At 37.3% G+C, this 12,838-nt stretch overlaps 1 protein-coding gene across 1 annotated transcript in view; it reads left to right on the top strand.

The window, feature by feature from the left end:
* LOC115223813 overlaps nt 1–12,838 on the top strand; it is a 201,092-nt gene that overhangs the window by 63,517 nt on the left and 124,737 nt on the right. Inside the window, exon 5 of the mRNA XM_029794483.2 lies at nt 10,835–10,909. Coding sequence (XP_029650343.2) covers nt 10,835–10,909 — 75 coding nt within the window. The remainder of the gene's footprint in view (nt 1–10,834; nt 10,910–12,838) is intronic.

Raw genomic sequence — 12,838 nt, 5'->3', positions numbered from 1 at the left:
TCTATGTCCCCGTTACTTAGCGGTTCAGCAAAAGAGATTGATAGAATAAGTACTAGGTTTAAAAAATAAGTTCTGAAGTTGATTTGTTTGACTAAAACCTCTCAAGGTGATGCTCCAGCATGGCTGCAGTCAAATGACTGAAAGAAGCAAAAGAATAAAAGAAATAGTCACAGGCATGATTGCGTGGTTTAGGAAACCCACATTACAACCACTTGATTTCAAATCCAGTCCCACTGTGCAACACTTTGGTCAGGTGTCTTTTGCTATAGCACTAGGGTGAGGTCAACTTCACCTTTCATCCATTTATAGGTTGATAGAACAAGAACCAGTTGAATACTGGAAATTTCTGTTGATGTCGTTGCTTAACTCCAAATCAACCCTTATGCCTTGTGAGTAGATTTTGTAGACAGAAACTGAAACAAGCCCGTTGTGTGTCCCCCCCCCCCCCTGTTACTTAGCAGTTCAGCAAGGGAGACTTGATAGAATAATTACTAGGCTGACAAAGAATAAATCCTGGGATCAGTTTCTCCAACTAAATCTTTTGAAGTCAGTACTCCAGCATGGCCATTGTCGAGTAAAAAGGATTTATGAAGAGCCACCTAACTGGAAAAATCATTACTGTGCCCAGACAAAGTACTTGGCATCATTTCTTGTGATTCTTTGCGTTCTGAGTTCAAATGCCACCAAGGTCAACATTGTTTGTCTTCCTTTCAGGGTCAATAGAGGAAATACCATTTATAGTCAACTTAACCCTCTCCCCTAAAATTGCTGGCATTGTACCAAAATTTAGAAAGAATTAATAACGAAGGAAACTATATATTTCCTCAACCAACTAGAAATAGCAGCCAAATCTCTTTCATAACACATATGATCTTAAGAAAAGGAAGCACACATGATCTGGGAGACATTTGGCAGTTGTTTCTAGTAGCATGACTGCATGGTGGTTCCCATGTTGGCTGTGCCTGATCAGGCTGATATCGGATCAAAGGTTTTCCAGTTCTGCCTTTTCTTTTTTCTCTAGTCCATACGCTACATTATCTGATTCTTTTACTTGTTTCAGTCATCAGGCTGCAGTCATGCTGGAGCACCTCCTTGAAGTAGTTTCGTTGAATGAATTTACCCTAGTACTTAGTTTCTTTTTAGCCTGGTACTTATTCTATTGGTTTCTTTTGCCCAACTGCTAAGTTACAGGGGCATAAACATACCAGCACTGGTTGTTAAGTGGTGGTGGTGGTGGACCAACACAGACATAAAGATACATAGATACATGCACACATGGACTTCTTTCAGTTTCTGTCCATCATACCAGTGCCGGTGGTACGTAAGAGAACCATCCGAACGTGGCTGTTGCCAGCGCCACCCCGACTGGCCTCATGCCGGTGGCACGTAAAAAGCACCATCCGATTGTGGCTGTTGCCAGCCTCGTCTGGCACCTTTGTCGGAGGCACGTAAAAGGCACCCACTACACTCACGGAGTGGTTGGCGTTAGGAAGGGCATCCAGCCACAGAAACATTGCCAGATCAGACTGGGCCTGGTGCAGCCTTCTGGCTTCCCAGACCCCAGTTGAACCATCCAACCCATGCTAGCATGGAAAGCAGACGCTTAACGAAGATGATGATAATGATGACATCTACCCACAAAATTTTGGATGGCCTTAAGCTATAGTAGAAGACACTTGCTGAAGGTGTCATGCAGATTTGGCTGTTACAGCTAGGAAGTCAAACAATTGCACAGGGCAAGGACCAGTAACTTCCTTTTGTAATAGTCTACTGTTAATCTTCTTTCTTTCCGTGGGTCTAAGTCAATTACATTCATCTACCAAATCCATTCACAAAGCTTTTGTCAGCTTGCCAAAGGTGCCGCGCATTGGGACTGAACCCGGAACCATGTGGTTGGTAAGCAAGTTACTTACCACACAGCCACTCCTGTGCCTGTGTATGGGAGAAAAGAATTATATTCAGGTTACACTGCAGCACACCTAGCATCGTCTTGTGCCAGACCGGTTGTGGGAGCACTGCTCTTGATACATATAATAGCAAAAATAAAACAAATTGTGATGCTAAAACCTATCAGCTGCAAATATTTTAACCTTTTGGCATTCAAACCAGCCATATCAAATATTCTTCCTGTTTTATGCTCAAACCAGCCACATCTGGCCTCTTATACTTACCCTACAATGTCATTCTAAAAGTAAATATTCACATCATTGACATTGTGCAGATACAAGATAATGCATGATTAATTTAAAACAATGAGAATAAATAAAGATTATATTTGACATAATGATCTGAATGCTAAAGAGTTAAAGCCACAAATATTTTAAATCGCACAAAATTCTCTAGTGAAGGTCTGAAGCCCACAGAGAACGTGTCATTTGCTCATCTGTTTCTGCCAGTATCAACATGTGGAATAAATGGTTAAAAGCTGGTTTGTTAACTTAGGATATTTCTCATCATAGAGGAAAACTAAGAACTAAGAGATATAAACCGCTGCTTTTGTTTCAATTAATTTTTTTACTGCCACTATCATTTCGTTGGGTACCATGATGAGGGTTCCAGTTGATCCAATCTATGGAACAACCTACTTGTGAAATTAACATGCAAGTGGTCGAGTACTCCACAGACACCTGTACCCTTAATGTAGTTCTCAGGGAGATTCAGCATGACACAATGTGACATGGCTGACCCTTTGAATTGCCGGTACGACTCCTTTTCCTTATGATTGTGAGCTGAAAGCCCTAACTATAAGCCATGCACTGAATTTAGCAAAATAACTTCCTTGTTGTTAAACTGGGGTCTGGAACAAATTAGCGCAAAATTTTGGTGGAAGATTATAATTTAGACCATTTTAATCTTTTGGCACTTAAATCAGCCATATCTGGCCCAAATTATTCAGCTTGGTGTATAAACTACCCAGATCTGGCCTCTCACACCTATTCTACAGTGTCACTCTAAACAAACAATCACATCATTAAAATCTCAAAACCATGAGATACAGCAACACACATGTGTTTGTGTATGTATATATATTCTTTTAATTTTGTTGTTACTTCTGCTCTTGTCACTATTATTGCTGTTGACATTGCTTTTGGTCAGTAATATATCTTTCTAGGGAATTCCCCTGGAAATTTTGTGACCAGCTTCATCAGTAACCTTTTCATTTTTTTTTCTGTTTATTTTTCTTCTTTGTTCTTAAGAAAACCAGCTTCAAGCAACTTTATATAGACCAATTTTTAAGCCCTAATTTCTAAACCTGCGAATAGTAAGTAGGTGGGCATTGCCAACCAGCACCCCATTATTACCCCCAATGTCTGGTACTTGTTTTGTTGGTCTTTCCTGTTGAGCCACTAAGCTAAGTGCATGTAAACAAACCAACACTGGTTGTCAAACAGGGGCAGGGACAAACACAAAGGCACACCCATATAATATATATATATATATATATATATGATGATGATATATATACACACGACAGGCTTCTAAAAGTTTCCGTCTCCTAATTTCACTCACAAGGCATTGGCTGGGGTGGAGCTTACCCAAGATGCCTCACAGTGGGACTGAACCTTAAAACATGTTTGTAAAGTGAGCTTCTTTAACCCCACAGCCATGTCTGAGCTTATTAGCAAAAACTCCATTAAGTTACATTGTGGAATCAATTTTGCATATTCAGTAAGTTCAAAACAAATAGCATCAGACTGGTACCTCAAAATACTATCTCTCAGCTCAGAATAATTTGCAGTTGTTAAAAAAACAACAACCATTAGAATTGATATATTTTTGCCAGTGAGAAACAGATCTACTTATTTGTGTAACATAGACTTCTGAAGTCCAGGAACCAGGGGATTCTTGTAAAGTGTTTTGAGCTGTTGTTTGATTGTCAAAGACCTTCTTTAGGACAAAGGTTAAGAAATATGGTAGTTGGTCAAAGGGGAAAGCTGGGTGTTAGTATATTCAATTTCTGCAGTCATTTACAAAACATGGTCAGCATCATGGAGAAGAATTGGTCTTTTAATTGACAAATGCTTGATGACAACCAATTAGTGACTTTTTTTATGTAGCTTTGGTTTGGGAAAGTGTTTTAGTTCTTCACTTTTTCTCAGCCCCTGTGCAGAATGCCATCAGCCATTCTATAGAAGACATCTGTTACCACATACCTGAATGCTGTTAACCCCTTGGCATCTCAACTGACCATTTCTGGCCTAAATATTCTACCTGTTTTATATGTTCAACCAGCCAGTCCAGTCTCCCTCACCTATTGCAAAATCTCATCCTAAAAATAAACAATCACATTGAAATCTTGAAGATATTGGTAATGCATGATTAATTCAGAACAAACATGAATAAATAAGCATTATATTTGTCAGAATAACACTGTCTGACACAATTTTTGTTTTTGGGGTAGCAGCTGTTATTTCCTATTTGCTTACCCCTGGAAAGCATGAAAAATGGCTAATATTTCCTTCAAACTTTGCTTTCCTTACATCTATTCAAACCCCCAAAGAATCCCTCTTGGCACATAGCTATGATGCTCATCTCATGATCAGAGATGAACATATTATCAGCCACTAAGGGACAACCTCAAGGTTAAGGTCAAGCAACTGACAAGCATATCTGTCGGATTGAGCTGAATATTTGCTATAATGATATTTCTGCTTCAGCAACTCAATGCTGAATCTGTCTCAAGTGTAGTAGAAAAACAGGTCAGTTTCAAAACATTGATGCCCAGGTCACAAAAGCAAAGTTTGAAGGGAACATAGTGATTTCCTTTGATTTCTAAGTAGGAGAGCAAATAGGATATAACACTTACTGACCAAAGACAAAAAAAAAATTTTTTTAATTTTATTACACAGTGTAATCTGAAAGGTAAAGGGTTAAAAAAGGGATTACTTTTATTGTACAAAACATGGGCAGGCTTCAGAATAATGATTTCTTTTTTTCTTTCTTTTCTTTTTTTTTTTTGTATGGCCAACACATTTATTGAGCTGATTTAAGTTTCTGTTGTAGTGGAAATGTAACAACTCTTGAATGGTATTCTGTTTTTTTTACATATCTTCTGTTACTTTTCATTGTTTTGCATGGGTCCCCTTCGATGATGGCCTTCATTTAACTTTTGTCAATTGCAGAAGGCCATTCACAATCTTCATCTTCAAACCCCTCATCTCCCCTATGAAATTTTGGAACCAATGTTGAACTGTCTTTGTATTGGTAGTCCCTTGTCCAAATGTTTGGTTTGATATTGTGAGCATTTTTCTGCCAATGCCAGTTTGCATTTTGTTTTAAAATTCAAACAATAAAATCACTAGAATTTTTTTCCCCCTTATCTTTCACTTGACAGCCTAAAATAAAACAAGAATAAATAGTAAAAGCAAAAACCATTAGCATAAATCAATAGACTGAAGTCTGCACTTCAGAATGGTTATATTACATAAACACAGTTAAATAAAGGTTTATTTGAAAATACGCATCAAAATTTAAATAACAAAACCACAGTTATTTTTGCACCAATTATTATAAACGATCATGCTTAAAAGAAGCTTTTATGTAGATGTATGTGATGTGAATGCATGTGTGTGTGTGTGAGAGAGAAGATAATTTATTGATATATAATAGGGAACTCTTTGAAGATACGGATTAAAATATTTATCAACGAGCTAGAGCAACCTGTTGTATGTTTTTGTATTTAGTTTTCTGTCAGATTTTGGATTGAAGACATGCAAGTTTTGCTTTTAAATCTATCTCTGTGGTCCTCACTTGATATCCAACTACCAACCCCACCCATCAACATAATGGTTGCTTGCCCTGCTAGAAACAGCAGTCAAATTAATTAGACTTTCATTTTAAAGTCTTGAAAAAAGAAGAGCACATTGGATAATATGTATACCTAGATGTACTATGCCTAGGGCAGGAGAAGAGGAATAGGCATGCCTGGAATACTTTTGATCATAGGTCTTCTGCTCACTCAGAGTTGACCTGAGATTAAAGAACGGCGGAGAACACTTGCTGACCAAAGATTTCATTGTTAAGCTATGATAAATTGAAAGAATATGTTTATAGTTTGAGGTAAATAAAGTAATTTCTTTTATCTATAGGTACCCAGCGCATTGTGGATTTACCACTGACTTTGAGTTATTCGATCACATTAGTCTATCATAGTGAAACTGGTTGTTTAATCCTAGGTCAGCCTCAATCATTGAGATCTATGATCAAGTTCATTCCACTTATGACCATCCAAGTATATAGTTTTTTTTCTTCCTGGATATATATGACTGCATTATCTAAAGCAGTGGATCTTAAACTTCAGTGGTAACATTTCCTTTGTCTTTTGTGAGCTCTCAGGGTTGTTGTAAATGTTAATGGGATGGTATGAAAGAGCCCTGGGTAGAGGTTATTGTGATTTTTCTTAGAAATAAAATTTTTAACCAAATAATAATTAAAAATTAAATATTAGCAGTGGAGGTGGTATTATTTATCTGAAAAATGGGCAAAGGCTAGCAACAGGAGGTGCATTTGACCATAAAATCCCACTTCAGAATTAATCCCTTTCCTAGGCATGCTGACATGGTAAAATAGATAAAAGATTTATCATAGGGTCCACTAGTCCATGCACATAACTAAAATGAAGTTCATGTAGGGTTGGATAGTATAAGGCAATGTGAATAATGAATCAGGTGTGGCTGTGTGTGGTAAGAAGCTTGCTTCCCAACCACATGGTTCCAGTTTCAATCCCACTTTGTGGCACCTTAAGTGAGTGTCTTTTATTATAGCCTTGGGCTGACCAAAGCCTTGTAAGTGGATTTGGTAGACGGAAACTGATAGAATAAGTACGAAACTTCAGAAAAAAGTACTGGGGTCAGTTTGTCCAACTAAAGATTCTTCAAGACGGTACCCCAAAATGGCCAGTCTAATGACTGAAACAAGTAAAAGATAAACGTTAAAAGAACGAACCATAAATGATAGTGTAGTAAAATAATTTGTTTTGTTTTTTCTTTTTCACTTCAAAACATGGAGAGGAGTGTGTTTGTAAAAGACCATTCCATAAAAAAAGGGTACTTAGCCACAAAAAGCCGAGAACATGCTGGTGTGTTGTCATATCCTTCTTAAGATGCTAAATAAAATTTGACTGCTATCTCTACCAAGTCACATGACCACGGAACTTTTGTAACTCTAGTGTTTTGTGTGATCTTTTGACTATTGTGTTCATAGTTTTTAATTTATGTATGTCTGTGTGCCACTAAGTTGAAGATAACTCTGGGTCATGTTGTAGATAAAAGCATCTATTAATATTTATCTAGGCAAGGCCTATATTGGAGTGGTTTCCGGTTTTCACCAGGTGGTCTACAAATGATCTGATAGCTACACCCAACAGTTAAAATGAAATAGATCCACGTATAGTTGTATGTCTTACCCAGAAACAAAAAGAACTGTGGAGATGTACTTGCATAGCAAGTGATTTGATCTGAGATCGTGTGCTGAAACGAAAACAATTGCAGCGTTGAAGGTGTTTGTAAGCCATTTAAGAAACACACAAAAGCCGTTCGATTCACTTCAACATTTAAGTTTAATTTGTCAAAATATTTTCGTCGCTTTAAGACCGCGACCTGTTCACTGACGCGGTCTTAAAGCGACGAAAATATTTTGACAAATTAAACTTAAATGTTGAAGTGAAACGAACGGCTTTTGTGTGTGTGTTTCTTAAATGGTTTACAAACACCTTCCACGCTGCAAAAAGAACTGTACATTTAATAAATCTGAACTCTTGATACCCCTAAGTAGGTACTACACTATCTTATCTGTTGATCCAACTCGACTATTTGCCTCTTCAATCATTACTTTGCTGTGTGTGTGTGTGTCTTCATAGACTTAAGTCTGCATGTGAGTATGTATGCATTCTGGCTTGTGTGTCAATGTAAATATATATAAAGGCAGCGGTTGATGTAAAGTTCCTGGTTTTAAGGGTTTATCGTGAAAGGCCTGGGTAGAGACCCAACCTTTCTGCATTCTTTTATGGGGCTTAAAAAAAACTGAAGGGCCCCTGCATTAAGTATGTGGATCTGAGAGGGGAATGTGTTGAATAAAATCATAATTAACCGATCTTCCTATGTTTTCACCCAAAGCCAGGAACTTTTCAGAACCCCCTTGTATAGGTGCAGACATGGCTATGTGGTTAAGAAGTTTGCTTCACAATCACTTGATTACAGGTTCAGTCTCACTGCGTGGCACTTTGGACTACTAGCCTTTTCTGCTACAGCCTCAAGCTTACCAAAGCTTTGTGAGTGAATTTAGTAGACGCAAACTGGAAGAAGCCTGGTGGGTGTGTCTGTGTCACCTTGCCAGTGTCATTCATTTGCAAACTTCATGAAGGCATGTTCAGTCATTGTATTGTTCTTATTTCAAAGGACTGCAAGAAATATTACTTTGCTTGGAAACACTTGAGCAGTGGCAATAGGAAGACCATCCAGTTGTCAAAAATCTGCTCCAACAAATTTTGTTTAACCTGTGCAAGCATGGAAAAGTGGATGTTGAAATAATTTTTATGAGGAATAAGGAGTAGCCATTATTATATCTATCTGTGTTTCGTAGTTCCATCGGCTGTTTTCTTGTTTTGATTGTTGTTATTTAGAGCAGCGTTTGAATTCAGCTATCAATTATGAACCGCCATCCACCCCTTCCTCACACAGATGTGCTTTCTCTACTTATTTGAATACTGAAAGAAAACCACTTCAAAAGTGTAGCATGTTAATTTAATGATTTAAAAATTGGGCCTGCATCTTGTGATACGTAAAAATCTAGGTGCAACACATGAATACCACCCCCACCACCCACCCATCTTTGTTTCTATTAAAGACAGAATTGGAATAACATTTGGAAGCTTTTAAAGCCTCCCTATTTCAAGGGAAATATTCTCTCCCCCACCCCAGTTCTACGCACTTATTTTTCAATAATTACATCCTTAAAAAGTTTAAAGTGAAACACCCAAAATATGTGACCTTGTATAAATCCTAGAAATTATATTTTTAACCTGTTGAACTCTATGGTTCTGACAGCATATGCAATTGTTATTATGCGCATATGCACATGTACCGCATGCACATCCTTTTAATTATCTTCTTAATAGCATAAAATATATAAAATTCATAAACAACAGGTGCAGATGTGGCTGTGTGGTAAGAAGTTTTGCTTCCTGACCACATGGTTCTAGGTTCAATCCCAAAGCACACCTTGAAATAAGCCCTGTGTGTTTTTGTTTCCCTCCACTGGTTGATAACCAGTGTTCATTTTTTTACATCCTTGTAACTTAGCTCACCAAATGAAACTGATAATACAAGTACCAGGTTTTAAAAATTAGGCACCAGCGTCAATTCTTTTTGACTAAAACCCAAAGAAAAAAGACCACTTTTGTGGATATAGCTATTCTTCCAAAGTGTTTGCTGCTGTAGGTGGATATATCAGGTGCATATTTTATACTGCTTGCTCTGATCTTGAACGGTTAAACAAATATATGTGTCTATTTTAGTATGTCAACTGTTACAAAATGAAATAATGCTCTTGACATTTGCACAATATAAATAAAATTGAACCACTGTAAATACATTTCAGTCATTAACATTTTTTCTCTGTCTCTTTGTTACCTTTTTTTTTTTAACCTGCTGTATTTTTTTAAGGCAGTTGGGGTGGCAGAATTGTTAGCACCTTGAACAAAATATTTTGTGGCATTTCTCCTTGGATTTACAGCATGGCCACAGTCTAATGACCTGAAGCAAGTGGAAAAAAGGGGGGGAAAGCACTTAATACAAATAAATTAAAGTATAATTAAACCCTGTAAACAAGGACAATAAAAACGAGAATTAGGAGTGGCTATGTGGTAAGTAGCTTGCATGGCATCTTGGGCAAGTGTCTTCTACTATAGCCTTGGGCCAACCAAAGCCTTATGAGTGGATTTGGTAGACTGGAACTGTAAGAAGCCTGTCGTATATATGTGTGTGTGTGTATGCTTGTGTGTCTGTGTTTGTCCCCCTAGCATTGCTTGACAACTGATGCTGGTGTGCTTATGTCCCCATCACTTAGCAGTTCGGCAAAAGAAACCGATAGAATAAGTACTAGGCTTACAAAGAATAAGTCCTGGGGTCGATTTGCTTGACTAAAGATGGTGCTCCAGCATGGCCACAGTCAAATGACTAACACAAGTAAAAGAGTATTGAAAAACTTTTGTGTTCTCATCTCATAGAATAAGTACTAGGTTTACAAAGAATAGGTCCTTAGTTCAATTTCTTAAACTAAAACCCTTTAAGGTGGTGCTCCAGTATGGCCACAGTCAAATGACTGAAACGAGTAAAAGAATATTTTTTTATAATTTTATTTTATTAGATATTGTATTTGAAAAATGTTTTAAATATTTTGTGTGTTGTGGATGTATAAGTAATTCATTGCAGATAAGTTTTGACGACAAAATCTTACGTGGACCCCATTTGGAACCACAGTGCTACACTGTATGGAAGTTGCCAATCTATTGCCAAGATCATGATCATGCTGATAATAGCAATGGCAGCATCAACACTTCTGATGATGATTACATATCACGCTGACCTTTATTGGCTGATCTCCTTCATGTTTCCCTGTCTTCCTCAATGGATAAACATTATGAATAGCATTTTAATTGCTGATTTCATGTGTATATGTGTAATACTTTTTTTTTTCTTGTAGTTTTGTGTAATTTTATATCAAAAATGATATAGCTGAAGTTGTTTTTAATATAATTTATGTGTATTATATATTACAAAAAAGTAAAAAAAAGTAATATAGCTAAAACTTGTTTTATTTTTCTTTTATTATTCAGACCCATGTATGGCTACCACGAAAAGGAGGAGCAGTTTTTAAAAATCTATTTTTACAATCCAAATTTGATTAAAAAGTAAGCTTTAATATACATTATATTTTCCTTCTACTCTTCTTGCTTCTGCTTTTGCTAGTTATTTTTGTTTATTTTCCTCAATGTTCTAATCGGTTTCGTTTGGGGTCCCTAGACAAGGGGTACATTTTACCATGAAGCAGTCGATCTTTTGATTAAAGTAGGGAAACTTACTGCTGCGTTTTTTTAAATATTTTTTAAAATTTTGTCACAGAAAAAACACTGTAAAATGGTTGACATTACGAAGAGTATCCAGTCACAGAAACCTTGTAAAAGCAGACACTGCAGACCAAAATAGCCCTCTGGCTAATCAGATTCTGTTGAATCATCTAACTCATTTAAAAGATAGTTAACTAAAGTGGCGCCGCAAAGCCAGAATGGACACTACTCTAACAAGTCTACCAATCCACTGCTCTGCACAGCTGATTTTTTTTATTGGCCCCACAAAAGGAAGAAAGGCAAAGCTGAATTTTGGATTTGCACTAAGAGGGCAGACAGTTGGAACAAATACCAGCAGATAACCTATCAAACACTCTAATTGACATGAATGATTTGTTGTCTCAATTTTACCTATATCATCATCATTATCATTAAATGTCCATTCTCCATGCTTGCATGGGTCACATGGAATTTGTTGAGGCAAATTTCCTCAATTGGGCCGATGCCCTTCCTGTTGCTAACCCTCACCTGTTTCCAAGCAAGGTAATATTTCTCCATAGCTGGACATGTTTTCCAAGGAACACTGGGAGCAAACAACCCTGCTTGTATGATGGGGAAAACCATCACATGATGTCTAGACAAGGGTACACACATACACATCTATATCTGTGTGTGTATATGTATAAATGATGGGCTTCTTTCAGCTTCCATTTCCCAAATCCACTTACAAGGCCTTGAATGGCCTGGGACTATAGTAGAAGGCACGGAGAGGAGAGACTGGTATGCATTGCTGACGGCTGGGCTTCCATAAACAAAACTGTCCAGACTTGTGCCTCGGAGGGCAACTTTCTAGGTGCAATCCCATGGTCATCCATGACTGAAAGGGGTCCACCATGACATTTGACAAAATAAGTCTAAATGCTAAAGGGTTAAATATTTCTCTTTGCCAGTTTTATTATGATTAGAAGTTATTTTATGTCTTATTTCCATGTTTGTGTGGGTTGGATGGTTCAACAGGATCCAATAGGCTGGAGGATCATGTCTTGCTTCAACATCTCTGCTTTGGCTTGATTTTTTTTTTTTTTTTTTTTGTTAGATGCTTTTCCTAACATGAACAACTTTACAAATTACTGCATACATATTTTTCATGGCACCAGCTCTAAAGAGGTTGTCTTGTGCTCAGCAAGACTAAAGAGTCCTGCCAAAATCTGTGTTGTCTCTGCTTGATTTCTCAATAACTTTATGGAATGTATTGGAGGTGGTCTTTATGTGGCACCAGCACTAGATAGGTTGCCTTGTAACTAGCAAGGCAAAAGAGCCCACATGACTAAAAGAGAAAATGGAAATGCAAACTCAAGTTACTTAAGAAAACAGATGGGTGGCGAAGGGTGAATTTACTTTCAAAATATTTCCCAAGAGTAAAATAGAATGAGGAAGTCTGGGAATCTTTAGTCTAATTTTAATCAACCCACCTGCTTTTAGTTTTGTTTTTGATAAGGGTGCTAAGTTAGCACAATTGCTAGAAACAGCAGAGAAAGGAACCTATGAATTATGGGTCCATTGAGGCTCATTGCACAAGAATTCAAAAGATATTTAAACGTCTTTTACGCTAACCTCAAATTGACCAATACTTTGTGAGTGAAACTCTTATAACTCTGAGGAAGCTGGTTGTTGAAAAATCTGTTAACTCATCATCATTATTTAACATTCATTTTCCATGCTGGCATGAGTTAGATGTTTTGACTGGAGCTGGTAAGCTGAAGAGCTGCATCA

Source organism: Octopus sinensis, linkage group LG24 (genome assembly GCF_006345805.1).
Source record: "Octopus sinensis linkage group LG24, ASM634580v1, whole genome shotgun sequence".
NCBI classification, from domain to species: Eukaryota; Metazoa; Mollusca; class Cephalopoda; order Octopoda; family Octopodidae; genus Octopus; species Octopus sinensis.
This window is presented reverse-complemented; position numbering and strand designations above follow the sequence as displayed.